The sequence below is a fragment of the Mandrillus leucophaeus genome, unplaced genomic scaffold, assembly GCF_000951045.1.
Source record: "Mandrillus leucophaeus isolate KB7577 unplaced genomic scaffold, Mleu.le_1.0 Scaffold267, whole genome shotgun sequence".
NCBI lineage: Eukaryota > Metazoa > Chordata > Mammalia > Primates > Cercopithecidae > Mandrillus > Mandrillus leucophaeus.
The window spans coordinates 2,433,386-2,461,089 of record NW_012102776.1 but is presented as its reverse complement, the minus strand read 5'-3'; the positions used below and the strand labels follow the sequence as shown (position 1 = coordinate 2,461,089).

Here is a 27,704-nt window from a genome sequence, read left to right as displayed (position 1 = left end):
CTAACCTTTAAATATGATGGTAGCAATTCCAAGGTACTCGCAGGTCTAGGTAAGACCCATTTTTTAATGCTGGGAACCATTAAAACAATTTATGTTCAAGAAGTCACTGAACAAATCAAAGTATCTCTCTTCAATATACAACCAACCAGCAAAAAGCCTGTCCCTTCCTCTCTATGGACAGAGCCATTACTCTTATTCTGATCTTGATTACCTAACATCTTTATTTTTTTAAAAAAAAGGAATTTCTTGCTTTCAAACTTATCTATCCCTACTTCTACTCCAATATTATAAAAAGCATCTTCCATAAACATGTCCATAACTTGTACATGCTATTCCCTTTATCTAAGAAGACATTCTTTCACCTCCAGCTACTTGGTGAATTTCTATTAATTTTTCAAAACTCAGATCAAACTTTACCTCCTCCTTAACAACTACCACATACAACAAAGTTATTTACTCCTCCTCTGTGCTATCTCTGTAAGTTAGACATACCGTTACTGCTACATTTATTACACTGTATTAATCGTTTATTTATATGACTCAGTCCCTCATTGGACTGTGAACTTTCAGTAAAAAGAAACTAAGTCATCTTTACATCCCTAGGACTACCACTGGCAAGAAAAGGTGCTCAACAAATGTTTTGTGCATCCTCAATGCCTACTTTCAACTATCTTCCCCATTTTATCTAGGGAGAATACTTTAGACATTTCCTCCCAGTCAGGAAGAAAAAAAGAAACATCAAAGACTACTACTGGCCGGTTTGAAGCCTGGAAGACACAAACTGATAGAAGTCAGGAAGAAGATCTGTTTTGGGAAAGCAGATAAACTCAATTCTAAATATGCTAACTTTGAGCTGACAGCAGAATAACCATCCACCACAAATTCATTCATTCAACAAACATTGGGTGCCTATTAGAAATTGTGCCATGGATACAACAGCGAATAAGGCACACACAGCACCTGTCTTCATAGAGTTACTCTCTACTAGAAAAGTCTAATAAACAGGAAAGTAAAGCCTGGGTATCGACACAGAGGTCAGAATTAAAAGTAGACCTTTAGGAATGATACTAATAGACATGAAAGCTACAATTTAGATGCATATCTACCTGTTCATACACTTGTACCATAGATCCTGCTAAAAGATTAATTTTTGATGAAGAACCCCAAATAGAATGATTCTTCAGATTTTTATGTAGAACTGGTTCCAAATATGCTCCATAAATCGTTTGTAACTGCTCTCTTTCTGGGTAACTAAAAAAAAAGGGGCATATAAGAAGAAAGCTGAAATAAATCAATATTTCAAATTAATATTTCAATGTTAAGTTACAGCAGTGATTTTCAAGCTCTGAGACCTACATATCTCCAAAGCTTACCCAGGGGCTAAGACTAGGCTCATTGCCCCCATCCATTCTCATTTCAACCAAATTATATCCTGAAATATCCATTGTCAACTACCAGAAGGTGTTAGAGAACGCCCAAGAAATTATGTTAAAACATAATTGTTTACAAAACACTGATCTTTAGAAAAGACCAAAAGGAAATTTTTCCTTTGAAAAGCATTTTTGAATTACACAAGGCCTGTACACAGGGCATTAATCCACCTCAGAACCATAAAAGTAAAACTAATACAACAAATAAAATCAACCCCTTTCTACCAAACCAAAAAATATATTTCAGTATGGTTTAACTGGCAGCAGGAACATTTCTAGAAAAAAAAAGTTAATTGATGGAGTACAATTAGCACGAAAGTATACACATAAGGTTTTGTCATATTCAAATATTTGTAATATAATATAATGTATATTAAATATAAACAGAGGAGATACTGCCATAGTCTCTGTAACAATTACGGACCATGGAGATGATTAGCAGTGATGCCACCAGCCATTAAAATGACCTAATTCTCCCTTGTTCAGATTCAAATTCTCCTTTTGTTATCTTCATAAATTTGATAGTATTTTTGTTTTATGAACTGCATAAAATATTTAAATCTAAAATCCACCATTCAGATTCCTGAGACTGACATTTTGGAACACAGGCTACACAAAACAGTCTTGTTTTATTTCCTGTTATATGTCTCATAAATAAGATACTTTGATTAAAGTTTATATCATCTGAAATTATTGCCTATATTTTGAGAAGGGGAGGAAAAGATATCAGAGCTTAACTTTGACCATTTTTATATTCTAAATTTTAAAGTATTACTATAATACTTTTAATAAAATTCAACTATATGATATCTTCCCAAATAAAAAAAATTTGAAACACAAAGATACATACTCTATAGAACAAAGACGAACAATGGAAGTAAATCTGGTAGTAAGTTTATGTCTTCCCAGTCTTCCTCCAGCTGACATAGAAGCCACAATTTGAATATTTTCTAGACCAACCCATTCCAAATTTTCATCATAAAATCCTTGATATGTCAATACCTATTTGAAAATAAATATACTTTAAACATTTTATACCTAAGATTTCCTAATCATGATAAAGGATATTTTTGCCTAAAGTTTCAATTGTTTCTAAATGCAATCATTATCTACCTAACTCAAGAATTTAAGATTAAAAGGTATCTGAAATTATTATATCACTGAAAAAAATACTGTTCAAATCTCTGTGTTCTATGAATGTTAGCTAAATTATCCTAGTGTTTAAAATGCTTTTCTCTCTAATAAACACTAAAATCCAATGATATTATAAATCGAGTAGCAATTAGCCTAGAAAATGAAAGTATCAGGAAAAATATGAGAGAAAATGTGGTTTTTTCTGTAAATATTTTATCATATTCTGCAGTTACATAATAAGCCTAAATTTGGACCTATATCATAATAAACTCTAAGAATTTAAAGTTCCCAATGTGATGTAAATAACATAAAGAAAAATATATTCCACACTGATTCAGGATATGTGATCTCAAATCCTTACACAGGCAAAAATGGAGAATAATGGGTTAAAGCAGCCAGAAAAAAAACATGACCAAGTCTAACCGCTGTCAGAAGAATGCATACTTTAAACCATGAAGCAAAAAGTTCTCCAACTCCACTACCAGGTCCAGCTTTTGTTTTCCTCCTTATTTTAGGAATAAAAGACAAGTAATAGATGTAGAGTGAAGGTTGTTTCTATTCTCCCTGTCATATATCATCTTGACATAATATAACTTCTAAAGAAAGGAAAATCATAGAAGAACTGGAACAAGACTGAAATATTTCAGGAGTTTAATTTCCATGACAAATGCTAGACAAAACTGGCCCCAAATGAAGAATGCATATTTTCTAAGAAAAGTGAATAAAATTAAATTGTTTCCAATTAGATTAAAATACTTCAAGCAATACGACTTACCTGTTGTAGGAAAGCTACCAAAGTACTGGTCCCCCATTTATCAAGTTTGGGTAGGTTGATATCTTTTAAGTACAGAACAAGTCTTTCACAGTCTTTTGGTCTGTATACACGACCAGTATTAGTACTGATTACCATACAAGTCTGGCTCAGTTTCTGCAGGAGATGTCGAGAAGTGGTTTGTGCGCTACAATGAACTGTAGCAATTTGAGTGGATCGGAGTTGTGAAAATGCATACCTGAGCAGCATCCTACGAAAAATGCATGACATCTGACTTTGATAAAAATGCAATCAACAAAGTATATTTTATACTCAATAAGAAATGTCTGAATCATAAATATTTCAGTTTCTAAAATGTGTATAATGATAGGGAAAATGGTAAATATAGATACGGCTTCCATAACTATCAAAGTAACTTTCTAACCTTTAGACTATTTTCTAGTCTAAATAACATAAATTCATGTTTTAAGGCATTGTGAGGACTGTTTTCAGCCAAAAAAAAATCAAAGTTCTCACAATTAATCTAGTTTGATAAAGTATATATTAAATACACCAACCCTGTTTCCCCACAGTTGAAGGAAAGATTTTAAGTTCTATGAGTTTAAAAAAAAATTACTATGATTTTATACAATTTTTGAAATTACTACTCCCCCACTAGAAATATGAAAATAATAAACCATGTTTCCTTTATTTCAGGAGACTATGCTCCATATGCACTAAAACTAGGCTGAATTCCACTGAATTAAAAGCTACTTTTACATAGAAATCTAACTACGAATTTAAAATTTTATAACTAAAGCAAATGGTATGTGAGTATAGCTAAGGTATTCTTTTTCTTTTTTTTTCTTTTTTCTTTTTTTTTTTTTTTGCTGTATTATATGGATGGATTATTTTTAAGAGTATCTTCTCAGATTGCTGTCTTTCCAGTAGAAATCACATAATCTGGCAAAGAAAAGGACACACTATTCCCCACAGTTCTTATTTTTACAAGTAATGAAAAGAAAATGAATCTTCCATGAAAATGTAAATGCTACTTTAACCAAAAGAAACATAACAAAAGCCATTAAATCAATTAGGGGTGGCAGGAATAAATCCACGACATATACCTTTGCCAATATTTTTCTTACCCTTTGCCACATCCTTCTGGTCCTACCAGAATAAAGGGCTGTTTAGCATCAGAACTTAACCATGGTTTGAAATAATCTAGACTTCGTTGCATGTCAGGAGTCTGAATGACTGGAAGAGTTAAGCCATTACTGAAATCATCAGCAGTCAAGTTTTCTGGCTTCTTAAGCGCATATGTTGCTAATCGACCTCTGGTAGAGTCATAGTAGGTATCCATTGGTTTGTGAAAGTCTGGAGGAGATTCTCGTGCCCAGTGAAAAACCTTAAGAGGAAAAAATTGTGATAAGTTTTCACATACTCCAGAGTGTGTGACATTCTTAAATTATTCCAAGTAAATATCCCAAAAGTAAACCATCTTAGTTCCAAGAAAAGTTTATATACACTATACCCATTTTATCATTAATGTAACATTTTATCTCAAATATTTTTCTCTAAATGATCATTTGTGCAAGTAAATTAATGTATATATAGGAGATAATGACTTACTGGATATTTATTTATACACTAAGGTATAAATATACTCCATTTTAATGGAGTTCTTATTAACATTAAATCACAAATTACAGAATGCAGAAATCCTAAAGCCCTTCATTTCTACCATATTCTAGTACTGTCCATTACCGTGTCACTACCACTGCTCTCCACCTGCTATTCTTCTTTTTAATACTGAAAACTGTTATCTACGCAGATATAAAGCAGAGTTAGCCCTTAATGCTACTCTTCAATACATTTATTCTGAACTTTGACAAGAGAGTATGTGCTTAAAAGCAGCATATAGTATGGCACTGAGTGGTAACAATGAAAAGCATCTGGCAACAGAGGCAACAGGACAGTCACAGAAAGGGAAACGGAATAGAGAAAGCAGTAGGTGACACCAACGAAGAAGCAGCAAAATGAGAAAAAAGACTGAAAAATAATGTTAGAGCCAACCCAAAGGAGTAAATATCCAGTAATCTCAGTAGAGGCCAAAAGGAAAAAAAATCCCTTATTATTTAGAATTCAGCTTTATAAACAACTAGGCTGTAATACAACTTTAACATATATTAAAGAATATATTTATTAATAATTAATTCGTCCTAGTATTTCTAATTCCTAAAACTGCTCTGGTTAAAAGGATGACAAAAACTAAACTATTCTAACATTTTAAATGAATGAAATAAGTATTAATATAGACAAGTAGGTTCAAAAATGTCTAACTTAAAGATATGGTCCAAACTTTTAACTTATGAAACATTATTTTATAAAATGTTAAGAATATCATCAAACATCATAAAATAACTCAAAGAAGAATATATATATACACACATATAAATACATTATTACTCAATTGAATACATAATTTCAAATTTTAAATGTTCCATATCTTATAGTTACAAATTATTGTATTTTGGCAGGTAAGAGTTAATGAAAAGTTAAAGTTTTGACTAAATACAGGCTATAAATATGCATTACCTCTTTGGTAAATTCCAAACGTGATTTCATATTCAGATTTCCACCAAGTCCCCTTATGAGATTAATAATAAATTCGTCATGATCTCTGCAACCATGTAGATGTGACAAACCATTCATCACAGTCCCAACCAAACTTGTTTCTACCACATAGTCGTTCTGTTGATTAAAATCCATGATACAGACAGACAAAAGGCAAAGATTAACCAGTAAACACAGAACCATACAGACTGATGTTCACACATCTTTTCAATAACCATTTTTAAACTCACTCCACTATTCAAACTGTAGAAAGTTTGGATTTCATTTAATTTTTGTATACACTTTGAAAATAAAAAGTAATCATGAAGTACAATTGTGTATTTCTAGCTATCAGTGCTACAGTCCTCAAATAGATACATGGTTTATTTACTTCCTAAACCTGAAGAATATTTTTTTAAAAAGGTAAGTTAATGAGCATTGTTCCAAAAAGAATAGATGTTCATTTCCTCTTGCTGATAAAAAGAAAACAAGAGGCAAGAGCTAGATTGATGGCACTAGAAAAGAAAGGTTAGAAAAAGCAGACATAAATGAAAAACCATATGGAGCTTTCTCTGAGAGAATTTTTAAATAGAACTTCTGGACTTAAGTGCTGTGTAGATGGTTTGATCTGTAGGCCCCTCTGGGGCACCTGGTAAGTGTTAGAGAGTTAAAGAAAAAAATGGCTCTCAGTTTTTCCATAAATATTTACTGAGAACCAATCATGCATTAGGATCTGTATGTGGTGCTAGGTTTGTTTTTGTTTTGTTTTGTTAAAAGCTGGAATAAACAGAGTCCCTGTCTTCATGGAGCTCAAGCATAGTACAGGAAATGGTTAACAAACTGTGGTAAGAGCTACAGGGCAGCAGTACAGAATATCGTCAGAAACAGTAACTCAGATTGATGGCTCATGGCTTCTTTAAAAACAGGTGACATTTAAGCTAAGACTGAAGGCTAAGCTTTTGCAGAGAATATAGCACATGCAAAGAAAAACATCATAGTTAAGGAACTAAAAGAAGTTATGCCTAAGTAAGCAAAGAAACAGTGTTTAAGTCAGAGAAATAGGCAAGGGCCAGAGTGCAGAATTTATCAGACATGGTAAGGAGTAAAAACCTTATTTGCCTTGTCTTTAATATGTTTTTTATAATAGAGTAAAATGACCCAGTTTATATTTTAAAAGGATCCCTCTGCTTAAAAAATAAATATTTTGGGGAGAAAGAAGAAATGGGAGGAAGAGCAGGAAGAAGGGAGAAGAAACAAAGAAATCTAGATAGACTCATGCTAAGAGTTCCAGATTTTAAAGGTGAGATAAAGGAAACGTACATATTTTCTTCTATATTTTCTTATTTGCTGAATTCACAAAAGAAAGCAAAGATTTACCCGATAGGCTGAAGAAGAGAAAAAGGAAGAAAGCAAAGTTCTAGTTATAAATACAATTTCAGCATTTGACTAGAGAATTCATTGTAGTATACCTCAGAACCTGTGCATGGTGAACAAAATACAGGATAAAAAGAAAAGAACCCTTAACACTTTAAATAAAACAAACAAACAGCGATATGACCTCAAAACATAAGCCATTTTTTTTTCCTAGCTGAATCTTTGGTATTCACTCTATTATTTAATAATCTTATCATATTGTCATTTCTACAGTCACAAACCCCTATATATACATAAATACATTCCATCTAATATGATACTCCTATTCTAACATTCACACATCTATGAAGAGATTACCTCAAAGTGTCTGCATTGGAAAGCTTTGTTAGGCTCTGAATGTTTTATACTAATGAAATAACATATCTAATGAAAAGGTGTCACGATGCAGGCATCAGGTATATAATTAAGCACAATACTATCACTCATTTGCTATCTCTTAACATCATACTTGGTTCTGGGGACACAATGAAGAGTGTGATAAGCTTGGTCCTTGCCTTCAAGGTGCTTAAAGTTTAATGTGAGCAGACAATTATAATACAGTTGGTAGATGCTGTATGTTGCTACAGAAGCACAAAGGAGGAGACAGCTCAGTCAGACTAGCAGCTAATGGGAGTGTTCCCTTTCCTAGGCCTCCAGGAAAATCTACTTCACTTGCATCACTTCCTCACAAATCTCTATTCCTCCATTTTCATTCTTACAAAGTTAGGAAAGAAAAAGGTTGAGAAAACCAAAACAAACCATCATTTCTCTATATCTTGTTCAATCCCAAAGTATTGACCTCTAAATCAAGTTCAGATTCACAATCAGATACTTTCAAAAAACTCACTGCTATTTATACTCTCTATTTTGTATATGTTTTCATTTTTCATAAAAGCAATGGCATAAACATGTAGAATATCTGAACACCTTCCATGGTCTTCTTTGCATGCTAAACTTTTTTCACATTTCAAATTCAAAATCAAATGTGATCTCCTTTTAAACCTCTTCTAAATGACAGCAATATTCTTTTCATCCTGCTGAATTGTGATTATCTGTTTGCATGTCATTTTCCTCCATTAGATAAACCCTTCTCAAGGAAAGGAATTATCTTGTTAATCTTCACCTCTCAAAGTCTCTCTTGTATTATGCTTCGCATATGTTAGATGTTCAATGTTTTCTTTAAATATAAATTGCAAATAATTTGCCATCCCTTTTCTACTTTAGTGTTAACTTCATATTGTTTTTAACCTTATATATATCATACATGATATATACATATATCATATACATGCGATATATACATATACCACATACATGTAATATATACATATATCATGTGCATGTGATATATGCATATATCATATATATCACATGATATATATGATATATGGGATATATGGACCTACAGATCGCATCCATGTGGATATATGGACCTACAGATCGCATACATGTGGCTACATGGATCTATAGATCCATACATGTGAATATATGGATATATAGATCACATATATGTGGATACATGGATATATATCACATATAGGTATTTATTGGTATATATAGGTGTGTATATATAGGTGTACATATGTATATCAATACCTATATATCATATATACATATGTCATACATATAGGTATTTACTGGCATATCAGTAAAAAAGTGGCAGCAAGATGGTTTTTGCTAGTAAAAATTAGAAAGACATTCTAGTAATCAAGACTTTTAGGTAAGCAGTGTGAAGTATTATGAAAGAAGTAAAATGTTTTAAGACTAATACAATAAAAGGTTATGCTAAGAGATACAATAGTTATGCTAAGAGATATAGAGGAGTATCAGTGACAAAATCCACCTCTCACCTCACCCCCACATTCCAGCAGAGTTCCACCACAAGGCAGTTAAAATAAGGATCACTCTTAATCATACTTCTCACCTCCATTAATTATGAAATATTATGGTTAATTTACCTGCTTTAAAACCCATTGTAAAGCCTTTTCAAAATAATCTCCAATCCAATTTTCAAGACTATTTCTATATTCGGCAGGCTGATTCCTCAACCAAGATTTTATCAGAGAATTAAGATCTGTCTCTTCATCACTGAAACAGATTAGACAAATAAATTAGTTAGGAAGAAATTATCAATTTACCTTAAAATAAATTTCTGCTCCAATAAACATTATTCTACACGTATATTTTGTCTGCTAGCATACAACAAGTGGCTTTACTTTACTATGTGTATGTGTGAATAATAGTTATATCTGTGTGTGTATACACATAATATATGCAAACACACATGCATATAGGTATATATACATATATGTCATTTTCTATAAAACAAATTTCATCTATTTTATTATAAGTATAAACTAAGTAAGAATTATATATCTACACAACCTACTCTACATAGGCTCTACGTAGCCTAAAGTGGTCTAAACCATTCCTACTCAGAGTGGTCTGTTTGTTAGAAATGTAAAATCCCAAATCCCTCTCCAGCATTTTAATAAGATCCCTCAGTGATTCAAATGCACATTACAGTTTAAAACGCACTGATCTAAACTGTAATACAGATCTTTAGAAATATTTTTTCTCTATCCTACAAAAATCCAACTACCTAAATTCCCATGCCACTATTAAAATTTAAAGATCTTCCTAAAGCAAACTATAAATCCTTTAGCAAAGCACATCACTATCTGGGCAAAATCCAATTATTTCACCAAAATCCAATTGGTGAAATAATATTCACATCTTATTCAAAATTATACCTTACATAATTATAAAAAATTATAGTAAAAATAATTTATATTATTATAGAATTGACAAGAGCTCATCATTTTTGTCATTTATTCGTATCTTCTACCATTGTTTCATAGCAATTAACAAATGACACTGATGCCTTGAATCTCTGCTCTCACATTTTCTATCCAGTCTAATATGAAAAAAAAAAAACTGAAACATCAAAGAGGATAACAATTAAATAACATTAGATTAGCCCAAAGTAAGCTCCTTCAGAATAAAGAGTTTCTTACCAATGGTATTATCTCAATGTCTATGAGACTATATGTCTTGGTTTATCCAACACAACCCTGCTTCATACCAGCAGTCCCAGCATCATTAATAATAACATTCATTTCAGTATTAAAAGGTCCACATTTGGCCTATCACATAGCAAGTGCTCAACAAATATCTGTTAAAGGAATAAATGAAGCCTAAAACTAAGATATAAGCTGAACACATAGCAACAAAAAAGTTAATATGTATTTGTATTTTACATGAAATCATATACATTCATTATGCCTTTCACAATACCTGATTCACCAACGATTTTCAACTCCTCTACAGAAATATGTGGTCTTTTTTTCTGCTAAATATGTATAGTATTCTACTTACTGCTTAGTTCACTTATATTCCATCTTGTATAAATGTTGGTTTATTTTCCCTCCTCTATGTGCAAGTATTTTCCAAAAAGGTAAGCTCTCTATAAATATTAGTTTTACTCGTTTCCAGCTCTCTCTCTCCTAAGGTGCATAGTTTAATACCATATATATAATATTTAACAAGTAGTTTAAAATTTAACCAAAAACTTACCTTTATTCTATTTTTCTCACAAGATTATAAGAACACAACTAATAAATACGATAAATTGTGTGTCAATGCTGCTATGAAAGCTGTAAACCCAAAATTATATTATCGTTTAATAATACCTCAAAATATCAATTGAAGTTTCTGGCTAATTTAAAGTAAATGTTTCCGACAATACTGTCAAAGAAGTAAGCAACTAGATAATTTCAAAACATGATTTGAACCAACTTTATTACATTGTCATGTGTCATACAATACCTAAAATGACTTTAAATAGTCCTAAAAAAATTAAATGCTATACAGGATGATAAGTAACTAATTGGAAAAGTTAAATAAAAGTTTCTTACTTATGATATTACTAATTTTCAAAAATAAAATTGGTGCAAATATCCATGCTCTGGTATGTGACTATTTTACATGATATCTAAAATTGGTTTATTATTCATTTTCAGTCTTGAAGCCTCTTCCAAATATACTGAAGAAGAAAAAAATATTAAGTAAAGAGGTATTCAATTTGTAAAATGAAAAGACTGGGTCACAGGACCTACAAAACCTGAGTTAGCCCTAAAATTCTATGAATCTAAAATTAAATAGATTAAATTAATTAAATTCTATAATTAAAATATTGCTACTTAGCTTTAAATTATTAGCCTCTAGCTCATAATTAATATGTTCACTTCTCTGAACTCAATCAAAATACCTCAACAAAATAATAAAGAGAACAAATTTTCTTGCTGTTTCATTTAAACAAAAATAATAATTATTTCATAATTGTGATATAACTAAAACTGCTAAAATAATTCAATTTTGTAATAAAACAGGAACTCTCTGAGTTAATTAAAATCTAACAAAAAAGAAGTTAATCATAAATGGGAAAAATAATTATTCATTATTCACATCACACTTACTTTACTTAATATGAAGCCAGGATAATGAAAGAAGAATATTCTAATATAATGTATACAAATAATCTATGGCTTACCTAAGAAAGATCATTCCCATTCTAGATATTGTGGCTGGTGAGGCACAACTTAAATCATGAGTTTCAAACACAAAGTTAACATTTGGGCCAAACTGAATCCTTTCTCCACTGGGCATAGTGAGTAGTCGATTGTCATCCAGAACAGAATTCAGAGACTCTATCCATTCAGGGTCAATATCACCATCACAGATTATCCATGAGCTGACATCTATATTCAAATCAAAACAGCAGAGATAAAATAAAAATAGATGCTGTGATAATAATTAAAAATAAGGACTAAATCAATTCTTGATTTTCATATGAATTTGTACTGTAAATATGCTGGAGAACACACAGGCAATCCTGGCTCAGCTGGCCAAAGACTCAGATATATATCATGTAATAATACTTTATCTATAAACATAAAAATAGGCAATTTCACTTAAAAAGATGCAAGGCTTAAGTATTTTTATTCCCACAAGATATTCTTCAGACTTGTGTCTTCTACTATGTCATGAGAATGTACAAAGGCTTGCTCTGTTGTATGTCTTTTAGAAAATACAGAAAAATCCAATTTCCAGTGCCTTGCATGAGAAATAAAAAGTTCACCACTGTCAAATTTTCTTGACATATAAAAAGGTGACCTCAAAGGGGGAAAAGTAGTGACCAATTGTATAACTAGTCTTTCCAGGGTTAAACCTTTTTTTACCATCTTTCCTAAAATGGGAGTGGTTAATACTATACTTGGACCTTTGAAACAATTCAAAGAGGAAAATTTCACTGATAAAAGTGTGAGAAATACATGAAGGTAATAACTGGCCTTTACTTAATGTGGTATTATATAGAAAAAGAAAAGACTACATTGAAAAATCCCTTCCAATGCTTTCACTTACTGCCTTAGAAAAATAATTATTAATTAAATTATAACCTGGCAAAAAGTAGGGAATCTCCTCTGATTCCAGCCAAAAATTCTCTTAAAAAACCAAGTCAACAAATTTAGACCAGGAAATCTGCAGTTTTACCACTTAAATTTTCAAAAGTATTCAAAATACTTTATTCAAACTAATGAGTTAATACTGTTCATACACATCTATTTTAACCCCATACAAAAATCTGTTATCTTGTTTATTTCTCAGGCATTATAATATAAATGCAGTAAAGATTTTATAATCGTTCAGTAAATTAATCTAGTTGTGAATTACAATTCACCCAATTTACTCTAAGTTTCTACTATATTAAAAATAGTTACAGAGTTTAACTGAAAAGATAGCATTTCTTGGTCCCCTCCAAAGTAAAATATCAAATGTACACATTATAACTTAATTACGACTTTATGGTCATGTAGAAGCCTTGATAAAGACAGAATTATAGACAAATTATATCATTATCTAAGAATTACTAAGTAAAACAAAGAAGTATACATGGAGACTAACCTTGAGGTTCTCGAACCACTTGACGAGCACTATTTGTCAAAACACCATCAGACCATTCTCTTGTGTCCATGTCAATATGGCCTAATAATTGATATCGAGGCATAGCTTTGGGATTCATAGTATATTGTTTCACTACTTTGCCAATTTTACAAAGTGCGGCCCTTAACATTCTCCAAAGGGTTGATTTTCCAGCACCACTTGGACCAACAATAACAACTCCCATCCTCTGGCATAACTGTTCATACAATTCTAAAGCCTTTTTGATCTAGTGGGAAAGAATTATGTTCTTATATGATTTACAATATCTAATGACACTTAGTTCTGCTTTTATTCTGTAACACTTGTTCTAATGTGTAAATTAAGCCTTTGATTTCTTCAGTGGAAGACATAGCCTAAAATGTAACAGAATACCTAAATAAATCTGAACATATTTACAATATAATCTTTAAATACTTCAATATTTCTTTAAAAGAAGCAAAGGTGCTTTCCAAGTTTCTAAGTTCAAAAAACTTGTATGAACAATACGTTCGTTACTTGCTCCACTCATTCATTCATTCAAATATATTCATTATTTTATTCACTTATTTATCCATTCACTCAGTCTTATCTTACTTCTCTCCAAAACTGAGGGCAAAGTGCTAATTTTGAACAATTACTTGCACTACATAAAGAAACCCGCTTAAAAAAATCCTAACAAATTATCAAAGTGAAACTAAATCATATATATAAATCAATTATAAAATACATATATATGATGAATCCATTACACACTACGTACTCTAACAGGCACTAGAAATAAAATGGTGAGCAAAAATATGTATGGATGGCCAGGTGCGGTGGCTCAGGCCTGTAATCCCAGTGCTTTGGGAGACTGAGGTGGGCAGATCACCTGAGGTCAAGAGTTCGAGACCAGCCTGGCCAACATGGTGAAACGCCATCTCTACTAAATATATAAAAATTAGCCAGGTGTGGTGGTGTGCACCTGTAATCCCAGATATTCAGGAGGCTGAGGCAGGAGAATTGTTTGAACCCGGGAGACAGAGGTTGCAGTGGGCCGAGATCACACCACTGCACTCCAGCCTGGGTGACAAAGCAAGACTCTGTCGCAAAATATATATATAAAATATATATATATATACACACACACACACACACACACACACACACATGGATCCTGCCTTTCATGGAGATTACTATATGGTGGAGGAGAATCAATACTAAACAAATACACACACTTGAAACAAGAATATATGATAAGAGCACATAGCAAGAAGATCAAATCAGGACTTGAAGATCTGGGAAGACTTCCCTGAGCAAGTGAGATCTAAGTTGAAAGATAAAAGATAAGTTGAAAGATGAAGGACAAGGATAGTTAATAAGGAATCAACTAGAAAAAAGGATCAATCTATTATAAAATATTCTTGACAGTTACCTGATTGGGTATAATTTCATAATTGGCCTCTTCAAAGACCTGCTTTAATGCAGCACTTAGTTCATCATATTCCACTTCTTTCAATTCAATTCCAGGAAAGACATCTTTAATCAGTGCATCAAACCGGGTGCAATCAGTAAACGTAAACTTTGACATTGTATTAAGCCTCAGTGCTTGTACCACAATATGACTTTCATTAGCTAGAAAAAAGTTTCATTTTAAAATTATTTATTATTACTTTAATGATGACAAAAGTTTTTAAATATTCTATAGCCTTGATATGTATTATTAATCATTAAATGCACTAGAATTTAGTAACATTTAAAGACGTTACATCACATGAATTGGCAAGCTTACTTTAGTATCTTTTGACTGCTAAAAAGTAAATATCACTAAGTAGTTATAAACTCTTTTCCATAGAATTCAAATCACAGGGTACCAAGACTTTAATTAATAATAAAAATCATTATCACTTATATTTTCATAGTACTTCACCTTTTATATTATATGATGTAATCCTTTTAACAACCCTATAAAGTAGGCTAAAAAGTATTACTATTATTATTCCAATTTTACACCTGAGAATGTTAAGTCTCTGAAGGTTTAAGTGACTTTCTGAGAAGGCACAGCAGTATCACAGCTGGGATTCAATTCCAGATAAACTAATTCCAAATTCAGGTACCTCTCCAAAGACACCAATATCATCTCACAGCTTATGTCCTAAGATAAACAACTAACAAACTGAGCAACAATCTTTGATTGGCCTTGTTCAAACTTGGTTCACAAACCCATTCTTAAGCCAAATGCAAATACTGATACCACTGCCAGATGCTTATTTTCACAGATATTAGCTGCTGATTGGTAAGATACACAAAATCAAAGAAACTATTGCCTGGCATTCCTCTATAATTGCTTAATATTTTCATGCTTAAGTATACATAAAAAGTCTGGACTTCTCTAAAGTTTATTTCAAGCACTGAACTCATAAGCCATCTTTATTTATTACAGATATGGTTTAAATATTTATTAAAAATCACCAAATATAGACAACTAAAAAATGGTAATGTAAGCACTCACAAAATAACTGTATCTACCCAGGCATATGCCAACCTAATAAGACAGCTAATGTAGAGGCCATTTTTAAGAGGCACACTTTGATCATTTAAAGTCCAAAGAGGTAATTTCATGTGGTCCTTTTTTCTATGTTGTCTCTATTTTCATAGTATTTTAACTTACTTTTCAATAGCAACCTGAAGAAACTGATTATTCAGGCTTTCATGAATGTACACCTGCACAGGTGCGGGAAATCATTATTTTTATGTGAATAAAAAACCATTTATTTCATCTGAGAAAAGTATAACAAATATATATAAGTCTGTATTGAGCTAAATAAATGAGTTAATGAATACATAAATGAGGCAGAAAAGACAAATCTTCTTTACAGAAGAATTTCAAATAATATATGCGGATACTACCCCACCAAGGAGTGGAGCTTAATCCTTTCCTCGCCACTTTGAGAGTAAGCTAGATTTATTAACATGATTCCAAAGAATAAAGTCAGGAGGGTAGAAAATAACAGCTTCACATTGGAGAAACCTGGCAACACGACCATAGCCAGGTGATGAAGGTTAACATAACTAGTGATGTCAGATGGTTGTTATATACCCACTGATATGCCGCAGTAAGAAAGACAGCCCACCTCTGTGGTATTCTTTCCAAACATTTATAACCTAGTCTAATCATAATATACTAGCTTTAGAAAGAGAAAATCCTACATGTGTTTCTAAGGTTTCTGTTCTTGTTTCAAGACAAGACAAATTATCAGGCTCTACTCTACACCTACTGAGTCAGGACCTTTGGGGGTGGGGTCTAATAATCTGTTTTAACAAGCCACTAGGTGATTCTAAAGGATATTAAAGTTAAAGAACAAGTGGACTTTACATATTACAACTCTTTCATATTTAACACACATTAAAAGTTATTATAAGACATCAGGTAAAAACTGGAGAAAACCTGAATAAAGTAGGAAATTTAGTTTAAAAACAATGTATCCAAATTGGTTCATTAGTTGTGACAAATATACCATACTAATGGAAGATGTTAACAACAGTAGAATTTGGGGCAGGGTATACAGTAATCCTTAATACTGTATCTATAACTTTTCTGTAAATCTCAAACTATTCTAAATTAATGTTTATGTTTTTAAAAATAAGTTAATGTATTTGGAACAATCAATCATACCATTCTGTGTAGTGCCACTTTTCTTTAGCTGTCTAAGAAGATTTCCACTTCCTCTCAGGACTGTCTTCAAAGCTCTCAAACCCCAATCATAATGTTGCTGAGGTGTCAAAAGTTCCCTGAAGTAGAGACGTGGAAATCAATGCATCAAATAGCTAGAAGAAATTACTTTCATCATCACGTCCAAAGAAATACAGAATATAACTACTGACACTTAGAAATGAATGGTGATATCCCATTAATTTATATAAGGGAACCAACCACACAAAATAATCATTCAAGTAAGCTGTTAAAGATGGACGGTTCTCAAGGGTAAGATAAAGCTTTTATGAATAAGTTAATTATCTTAATGAAGATACCAAATGACAATTACCTGCTACCCTTATGCCTAAAGCCTTTAATCAATCCATCTTGCTCTCAATCTCTGCCACTGTCTAGTTTACCATTATCTCTTAAGTGATATGGAACAGAATTGTACATTTTCCCAAAGAAAGTAAATGTCAGTTTCTATTACCAGAAATAAGACATAAGAAAAATTGTGAAGGATTCTTTCCGAAGAACAGTAGCTTGTGTGTGGTCAGCTGGTAAATTAGTTCAATAAGAAATATTTAGCTGAAGCACTCTAATATAAACATTTTGAAGAAAAAAACTGATCAAATTAATAATATTTATGAAAAGCAAGTAGTTTTGAACCCAATATTTTTATTGTGCACACTAAAGCCTTTCATATCTACACCATAATTACAATAAAATCATCAGAATAAAAATAATGGAAAAGGGAAATTGAGAAAATATGAAAATGATCACTAATAACCATAATCAATCATTAAAAATGGAAAATGTAAAAATATCTAGAACAAGAAAACTCACCTAGATAGATTGAAAATAGCTACCAATTTTCTGCCCAATACTTTAGCATCTTTAAAGCCTTCCGAATAGAGAATAACTTCTGCAATAAGCTCATTGTCTGGACGAGACATAGCTACAGGCCTGAAAAGCTGTTTAAGATTATCAGGCAGTTTTTGTCTTCCTCCATAACCTTTTCCAGCAGGATTCATAGTGATAAAAATTCCAGAATTCGAATTTACTTCTACCTGAAATATTAATTTAAATATTTAATATTAAATTGAATAAAATATTTAACATACAGGCATCATTTATATTTGAAACTATAAATATAAAATATACTGCCAACAGAAATTTTATTGACATATTACTACATACAAATCTTATACCTTAGCTAAAGGTAACCTTCAATGTACTCACCATCTCCTTACTCAATATATGATAAATTCCTTAGGACCCACACTGCTTTGCAGAGCTTATTTATAATCAGTTTTTTGAGGTTGAATGTTTAAGAGATACTAATTTAATTATCTATTTATACATTAAATATATGTTTACTAAAAGCCCTCTTAGTACTAAATACTTTGTTAAGTACACAGAGACAACTGAACTAAATAATGGTTTAAGCCACTCTGGAGCTCAGAGTCTATCTGGTATTACAGAGAGGCAATCATAACGTAATAAATATTATGGCAGGGAAGAACTGAATGTGATAATAGCACTTAGTAGGAGGATTTTCAGCAAAACCCTAAGAATAGAAGCTAAATTAGAATGTGTAAACAACGAATGGGCAATTAGTAAGTAGAAGCATCTAGAGTAGAAAAACCAAGAAATCTAGCTATAAAGGAAAGAAAAGAGAAAGAGGAAGTATGAATCAGGGAAGGTTTGTTTATGTTTTAGTTATTATTAAGATGAAAAAGATGTGATTATGTTTAAAACCTGATGAAGAACTGGTAAAGGAGGGAAGATTGAAGCGATAGCACGAGGGATAATAAGGTCCCGGGGAAGAGTATTCCAAAGCACAGGTGAAAAGATTAGTATTGGTTGGGAGAAAAGGTAACTCTTTCTAAGAGAAGAAAAAAAAGTGAATGTAGAAGAAACTAAATCTTCATGGCAGGTAATTCTCACTGAATAGGTTCTCCTCTTTTTCTTTGTGAAGAGTTTAAACATCACATAAATAACATGTTAATTTAGAACTGGTCTTACTTTCTTGAGCTACCTAGAAAAATTCGTACTGTGAAGATGTTATTTTATACAACATGATAATTTCTTAGCTCTTACAACTTTCTGTATTCAGCAATCCACATTATATAAAAAAGTGTACATTTTCTGTACAAATGAATTTATATTCTAGTGACATTAATGTATATCTCCTATGGGGAGAAGTGAGGAACAAAATAGCTAAGTGTTTGTTGTTTTAACATTCATATAGAATAATGATGAAAAACATGTGCTTCATTCTGCTCCTATGCTTGAAAATTAAACAAAAAACTTGTGCTCAGAATTAGACAGACCTGGGTTCAATTCCTAGCTCCACTTCTTACTCTTACTTACGAAGTCTTAGTTTCTTCATCCACAAAGCAGGGAAAAAACTAATAGCACCTACTTCAAAGGGTTGTGGTAATTATTAAATGAGACAATACATTAAGGCACTGTGAGCAATGTCAGCACAGATAATAGCATAATATATAATACAACAATATAAATATTACTATAACTGAATTATCCAAAATGGAAAGTTTAAAAATGAATAATGGGCTGGGCACAGGGTCACGCCTATAATTCCAGCATTTTGGGAGACAGAGGCGGGTGGATCACCTGAGGTCAGGAGTTCAATACCAGTCTAGCCAACATGATCAAACCCCATCTCTACTAAAAACACAAAAATTAACTGGGTGTGGTGGCGGGCACCTATAATCCCAGCTATTTAGGAGGCTGAGGCAGGAGAATTGCTTGAACCTGGGAGGCGGAGGTTGCAGTGAGTCAAGATCACACCATTGCATTCCAGCCTGGGCGACAAGAGCAAAACTCTGTCTCAAAAAAAAAAAAAAAAGAAAGAATAATGAAAGTAGGACCAAAAAAGGGTAAGAAACGTCAGAAACATTTTATAGCTAAAAAAGCTTATCACACAGGTTACAGATTAGAAACATGGGTGTCAGGAGAAATAAAAAGAGAATATTGCTTGAGTATGAGTAATATCAAGTCTTATAAAATATTTTAATTCTTTAAATTCCCAACATATGCTATACCTCCTTGCCAAGCAGTTCACATACAGTTCTATGATTCTTCAAAGCATCTTGAATTGTCTGGATTTGCATAGAAACGGCTGACAGTACAGATTCTTCCAGCCTATTAAATTCATCAAAACAACCCCAGGCCCCGCACTTCACCAAACCAACAAATATTCGTCCCATTGACTTCACATCGATGCCCTTAAAAACAACAATAAAAATGATATTCATTTAAAAATAATTAAAATCTCCCTAACTACTTAATATTTAATGTCACTTATTGATAAGGTAACAATTTCACCCATCCATGCTTCTTTTGCTCATTTTAAAATAGGGATTAAGTAGCTACTCTTTCAAAACCCAGGTTGATTTCAAGGGATAAACAAAATAATGCATGTGAAAGTGTTCTAAAAAGTTTACAGAACAAATACAAGATTTTGTGTTAGTTACTCTTTAAGTCAAAATACAAATTATATACAAAATGTTTTTAAAACTGCCATCTGAAATGAATAGATTTTTCCTTTTGTATTATTCTCTTTACTAAAACATCTGTCTACAATGTAATATAAATATTCATTCTGTATTTAAAATTATTTGTTTGCCATAGTTCTTAGAAAAGTTTTGGACTACACTATGTACAACCTCTGTCCATTTTACATTTCAGTTTAAACAAATTCTGTCTTCAAGTAATTTAAATGTACTGATTTTTAAGTAGAGTATTTCGTATACTAATAGAAACTAATCTAAATATGATTAACCCATTGTTACATGTTTTGATAATTATTTATTTTACCTCATCACAATTAAAGACTAAAACTTGTCTTCCAAGAAGTCCACCTAAAGCCTTTACTGACTCCGTTTTCCCAGTTCCAGCTGGTCCATAAGGATTTCCTCCAAGTCCCATCTTCATAGCTTGAGTGAGTGTTAAGTAGCACTTGTCTGTCAATGGAGTATAAACCAGTTTGGAAGCATTACCCTATATAAGAGCAACACAAAGTCAGAGTATTCATGTTCTATTCAACATTTACAAATATTTTTGCAGCATGAGATCCTAGTTAAAAAGATAAAAGTACCACAAACAGGTTAAAGTTTTTACCATAGAAAAATATCCAAAATTTTTTCTAGTGGAAGAAGCTTTCTAAACACAAACTGAAATTAAACTTATTTTTCAAGAAAGTATTTCATACTATACTCAGTACATTGTTAGGTTTCAAAATTGTTTCTCAAGTTCTTGTTAATGGCACAAAATACACTTCTAAGGAAAACAAATCCAAAATTATTATACAGTAATCATCCCATTTCATATTTTAAAATTTATATAAACTATTTCCTTGACTCTTGTGATATCCACAAATCAGAACTATTTTGGAGATCACCAAGTGTAATTAATTTGAAAAATTCTTATGAAACTAATCATTTTAATTTATCAAATAATTCTCAAAGTTTCTACTAAACTGTAGGGAAAACAGACTCCCATTCCAGCTACAATTTACGGTGTGTTTTTCCTCGATTTAGGTAGATAGATTTGGGTCTCAAATACATTTCCCTTTTGAAAAAGTCAATTGGCAGCTCTCCTAACATAGGTTTATTAACAATATTGTAAATATATTTTGATGATCCATTCATTATGATAGAAAAAGACAGAGGCAACAGCTGGAATTTTTGAGAACATGTTACATTAACTAGGTTATTTGTCTGAAAATTTTTTCATTGTACAAACTAAAAAATATTTAGCAAACATTTTAGCATAGTTAAAATTACACTAATTTTTGCCTTGTATAAGGAGACACAAACCAAATTGCTTCGACTGAGGTTGTCTATATTCAGTTCACCTTGGACGAAGATATATTTCAAATTGTATATAAATGCAACTCCAAGTAAAGGTACATTTTTGAGAATTCAGTACAATACTAGCAACATGTTAACTTTTTTGTATCTAGAATGAAGTTTCACTCTTATGTGACACCTTTCTAATTCTGATTAAACAAGACAATAATACTAAAAATATTATGGAAAAATTACTACTTACATAAAAAAGTATTTCTACCAATAACAAATTTCCTTTAAAGTAAATAATTTCTAATTGGCAATATAAAACACTGCCACAACTCATACCTGATATTCATAAGTATACTGAAATTCAGAATCCACCATTTGAACACAACATGTATGATCACTTTTCATATAGAATCTAAGTTGTTTTTTCCAGGCCCAGTCCTCAGTTGTATGAACTTGAATTTGGTTTAACTGCTTTACCACATCAATATTATGGATAATGTCAAGAATTAGGGCTTTAAGTTTAAGCTCCAGGATGCCCGATTCTAGGCACAAATAAAAATATTGACAGTTGGAGAAAATGTTAGCCTGTGATTTCTATAATTTATGATTATGTGTACAGGTGAGTTCTCAATGAATTTAAATGGTAATTTCATGATGCATATGAATGGTATAGTAATACAAATCACATAAGCTAAAAAAGTCAAATCCACTAGTTAGTAAGAAATAAGAATTTTGAGTATAAAAATTAAGATATCAAAATTCCAAGAAAAAAGAGTTTCAGTTTATTCAAAGGAGTAAGCACATTTCACCCCGCTTCTCCCTCTGAATGCAGGCATAAAAACCTGTTGGACAACATACATTGAACTGCTATTTAGAACTCTGAAAAGAGTAGCAGGCAAATTGAGGAAGACCAGAATTAGAAGTGACACCAAACCAGTGGTGGATTTACCATTGTCTTTTTCCCCCGTTCTGGGAACCCTAGGACCATACCCAATGCAGCCAGAAACCCAAATTGGTGTAGAGAGAGCTCTAGAAGACCACCTCTAGCTCAAGCTTTAGAAGGAAAGGGGTCTTCTGCTAGCTATCCCACTGGCAGCTGGGACCCAGAAGTCCCTAAAACTCCAGAGGAGCTGTGATCCCAAGAGAGTAGGCAAACCCAAATTGCACAAAAGTGTGCAAGAAAATAAAGTACATGAACCCCAGCTTTCTGGCCAGAGAAACAAACCAGAAGGCTGAGGGAACCATAAAATGCCAGGAAGATCAAGGAGAAGAAGGAGATTGAAAAAATAACCCCATAAACTTCTTTAGGAACTCCTGGACTCATTGCCAAGGGGTGGTGCATGAATAGATCTCATTCTAATCAGAAACCAAAGACTAGAATTGGCTACTAGGGAACACATGAGGGACAGACTGAAATAGCACTGCAAAGATTTGAAAACAGACTGACAACAGAACCATAACCCACAGAAAGCCGGCTACAACTTGCAGTCTGAACCCAACAGGATGAGTTGCTAAAACAAAAATATCAATATTCTCCAGAGGATTTAAACAAAACCCAAACCCTCATAACATAATATTCAAAATGTCCATGATATCATCCAAAATTATTCAACATGCAAAGAACCAAGAAAATCTCAATTCACATAAGAAAAGACAATAATAGGTACCCGTATCTAGATGACATACACGTTGAGGTTATCTGCAAAAGACTTTAAAGTACTATTATTGCCAGGCAAAGAGGCTCAAGCCTGTAATCCCAACACTCTGGGAGGCCGAGGCGGGAGGACTGCTTGAGCCCAGTAGTTTGAAACCAGCCCGGGCAACATGGCAAAACCATGTCTCTACAAAAAATAAAAAAGTCAGCCAGGCATGGTGGCACGTGTCTGTAATCCCAGCTACACAGGAGGCTGAGGTGGGAAAACTGCTTGAGCTCAGGAGGTCAAGGCTGCAGTGAGCCACAGTTTCACCACTGCACTCCAGCCTGGATAACAGAGCAAGAACCTGTCCCCGCCCTCCAAAAAAAAAAAATACTTTAAAGCCTTTTAAAGCCCTATTATAAAAGTGCTCTAAGAAGTAAAAGAAGTAAAAGATGAAGACTTTTAAAACAAGTGGAAAGACAGAATATCTCAGCAAAGAAATAAAAAATATAAATAAATAGAAATTTTTAAGCTGAAAAATACTAAATTCTTAATTCTTTGAAAATCACTGAATGGACTCAATATTGAAATGGAAATAATAAAGGAAAGAGGCAGTGAACTTGAAGACAGAGCAGTAGAAATTGTGCAGGCTAATAAAGAGAAAAAATTAAAAAAAAAAAAAAAAAGGCAGCACCTCAGAGATCTAAGCCCATGTCAAAAAGTCTAACATTCATGTCATGAGAAACTCAGAAGTATAGGAGAAAGACTATAATACAGAAAGAGTATTTGAAGAAATAAGAGCTAAAAACTTCCCAGATTTTGGTGAAAAACAAATGTACAGATTGAAACTGAGACAACCCCAAATAGAATAAATGCAAAGATGTGTCTATATCACAATCAAACTACTAAAAACTAAAGAATATGATAAAGTCCTGAATGCTGCCAAAAAAAAAAGAGTAATGTATTACTTATAGAAGAATAACAACTCAAATGACTGTGGATTCCTCATCAGAAAACATATAGCTCAGATGGAAGTAGAACACTTCAAAAGCTGAGAGAAAAGAATCGTTAACCCAGGATAGCCACTGAAAAATTCTTCAGAAATAAAGGTAAAATAAGACATTCTTGGGTAAAGGAAATCTATGTGAATTCACAGGCAGCACACCTTTTCCAAAAGAAACACTAAAAGAAGTTATTTAGACAGAAGGAAAATGACACTAGAAGGAAACCTGGAACATCAGGAATAAAGGAAGGGCAACACAAATGGTAAACATCTAGGTATATATAAAAGATTGCTGTCCTCCTCCTAAGTTTTCTCAAATATCTTTGATGGTTAAAAGCAAAATTTATAACATAATTTCATGGAATTTTCAGCGTATGCAGATGTAAAATAGTAAGACAACTACAATATTAAAAGGAGAGAATAAAAAAGCCTATAGGGTAGTAAGGTTTCTATATTCTATTTAAGTTAGTAAATTACTGATTCAAAGTACGTTATAAAAATTTAAGTATATATGTTGTAATTCCTCGAGTAATCACCAACACAGATATATAGTCGAAAACACAATAGGTAAATTAGGATAGAATACCAAAAAATAACCCAAAACCAGGCAGAAAAGGGAATGTTTTTTCCATACCAGTATTCCCTGGATCCTCAGAACTTGTATCAATGTTAGTGTATTGTTCTAACTTATTCACCAGTTGTGTTTCAATCTGATGAAGACTATGATCTTTAATGGCATTTTCTACATCTTCAGTGAATTTAATCTGCTCCGCCAAGCATAAAATCTATTGAATAAAGAAAAAACATATTTTTAAAAGGTGAATTTACTTAGAAATGTTTTATAAATTTAAAGAAAGACATCTTTTTTTCAAATTGCCAATTGTATATTGGATATCTCCATCTTAATGTCATATTGGAACCTTAAATATTAATAGAGTAATAACAGTAGTAGAAAAAGCATTGTATGATGCAGCCAAGCCTACTTCACAGAACTCATTTCATACTATACTCTACCACCAGCCTATTTTTTTCTGGTCCTATAACTCACTATGTTTATTGCAACCTCAAAGCCTTTGTATTTTCTTCCCCTCTCTTCAGAAATGGCTGCTTTTCAACCAGTAAACTACAAAGATATCAAAGTATGATGCATTCTAATTAGTAAAAGGGCAATCTTTACCATTTCAAAATAATTTCTTAATATACTACCGAAGGCTACAATAGCAAAATTCCAATATTCTCCTAAATTAAGATCTGCCTTGGCTGAGCGCATTGGCTCATGCCTCTAATCCCAGCACTTTGGAAGGCCGAGGTGGGCGGATCACTTAAGGCCAGGAGTTCGAGACCAGCCTGGTTAACATGGAGAAACCCCGTCTCTACTAAAAAATACAAACATTACCCAGGTATAGTGGCGCATGCCTGTACTCCCAGCTACTTGGGAGGCTGAAGCACAAGAATTGCTTGAGCCTGAAAGGCGGAGGTTGCAGTGAGCCAAGATCGCACCCCTGCACTCCATATCAGAGCAGACTAAGCTGCTGTCTTACTCCAACTTAAATCATTCTATAAATATTACATTATGGTTCTTTTATGGAAGACAAAGCCAATTAGTAACTCATTTCTAAGCAAAGTCGTCGCCCAAACAAACTTTGTGGTATGAAACTCATCAGCTCCTTTAATCAGGTATATGATGAGGCATTTACGGAGAACCAAACCTGCTTTTGAGAAAAAGACTTTGCTCTTTGATTTTTATGTGAAAATGTTCTTTTGCCACCTCCAAGCCTAATCCTAGGCAATACTACTGAATTTCTATATTATGAATGCATATCAATAAACTTAATTTTTTACAGTCGGCTACATAATTTCTGTGAATGGCTAACGAAAGTTATAGTTTACAGTCTTGGGTTATAAAATCACATTACTGTTAAGACAGCTGGATAGGAACTAATATTATTATTTACCTAAAATGTAATGACAACTAGGGGTGCTCTGCAAACATTATGAAACAACCTTCAAAATGACTTGATAATGTGGGTACGTGAAAGTCATGTAAGTAAAGTAAGTGTCAAAATGTTCTACTCAGGATAACTGGCAAAGATTAGTATTTAAACCAAAGTCAGATTCTTTCCACTTTACCACACTGCCTCCTTCGCAGACCAGAAAGCGCCCTCTCTACCATTATTTCAGGTCCATACAAAAAAAAGTAACTGAATTATCAGTACCTAATAACCAATTATGTGACTCAATCCCCTTATGTAAAACTCTTGAGATCATTATTTCCTAGCATTAACTGCTAATAAACTAGAGTTCTTTATTTTAGTAATGAACTATTTACATGTTTAGTAGTTCACACCTTTACTTGACTGCTCAAGGGCCTGGAGGTAAGTTGCAGGCTGAAATCCAACAATTTTCTTTAGCCTATTATCTCCCACTATATCTCCTGACACAATTGTCATTTCCCTAACCCAAATATTACACAATATTGCTTTTGTAGACTTTTTTATACTGTGTCTTTTATTCTAAGTTGATTTATAAATCCTATCTGGAAGTTGACAGAGTACTAGGGAATATTTTTAGTGGTAATAAAGCAGTCTACTCTGGTTCTACAATGGCTTTGATTATTCAGTGATGATTACTTGTATTTTTCTTTAGGAACTTGAGCCTTTTTTGAAACTTTTCAGTTTGCCTTAAAATGCTAAAAGATACAAATGGCATGTATGAGAAAATGGTTCAGAATGTAAACTGTTCCAAGCTTCCATATAGTAAGAAAATCAACGTAAAAACCTGTTCCAACAGCCACCACATTTTTTTTTATTTGAAAAGCAAATAACTTTGAGAGCTGCTGGGTAGATTTTTCTGAGACATCATGAAACATCCCAATGTCTACCATCCACAGTCCCTAAGAACTAAAGTTCCTGATGACCTACACCTGTAACATTAGTCTGGCCCAACTATTAAACAATGCAGGATGTTTAACACAAGTCTTAGTGCCACATTTTGATATAGACTGATACAAATTTTGTAAGCTAAATATCTAGTACCCAGTGTTCAGGGATGAACGTCTATTAACCCTGAGTTGCAGCAATCTCTGTAACTCATCATATGACCTCACTCTCACTGTCAATATTAGTTTAGTGTTATGACTGTTTCAGATGTACACTAATACCTGCTAAGTTCCTGCCAGCTCCAATGCTTAGATGATCCCATGGGAGGGGTGGACGGGTAGGGTACAGCAG

The 27,704-nt window shown here is 32.6% G+C and overlaps 1 protein-coding gene across 1 annotated transcript in view; it reads right to left on the bottom strand.

Moving 5' to 3' along the window:
• Positions 1-27,704, bottom strand: part of DYNC2H1 (dynein, cytoplasmic 2, heavy chain 1) — a 376,294-nt gene that overhangs the window by 300,175 nt on the left and 48,415 nt on the right. Inside the window, exons 31-45 of the mRNA XM_011984411.1 lie at positions 25,109-25,259; positions 22,171-22,376; positions 20,849-21,031; positions 20,074-20,256; positions 17,849-18,072; positions 16,982-17,097; positions 14,741-14,940; positions 13,309-13,573; positions 11,897-12,104; positions 9,303-9,432; positions 5,914-6,069; positions 4,464-4,723; positions 3,340-3,586; positions 2,281-2,432; positions 1,107-1,251 (exon numbers count right to left, since the gene is read on the bottom strand). Of these exons, the coding sequence (XP_011839801.1) occupies positions 1,107-1,251; positions 2,281-2,432; positions 3,340-3,586; positions 4,464-4,723; positions 5,914-6,069; positions 9,303-9,432; positions 11,897-12,104; positions 13,309-13,573; positions 14,741-14,940; positions 16,982-17,097; positions 17,849-18,072; positions 20,074-20,256; positions 20,849-21,031; positions 22,171-22,376; positions 25,109-25,259 (2,826 nt within the window). The remainder of the gene's footprint in view (positions 1-1,106; positions 1,252-2,280; positions 2,433-3,339; positions 3,587-4,463; positions 4,724-5,913; positions 6,070-9,302; positions 9,433-11,896; positions 12,105-13,308; positions 13,574-14,740; positions 14,941-16,981; positions 17,098-17,848; positions 18,073-20,073; positions 20,257-20,848; positions 21,032-22,170; positions 22,377-25,108; positions 25,260-27,704) is intronic.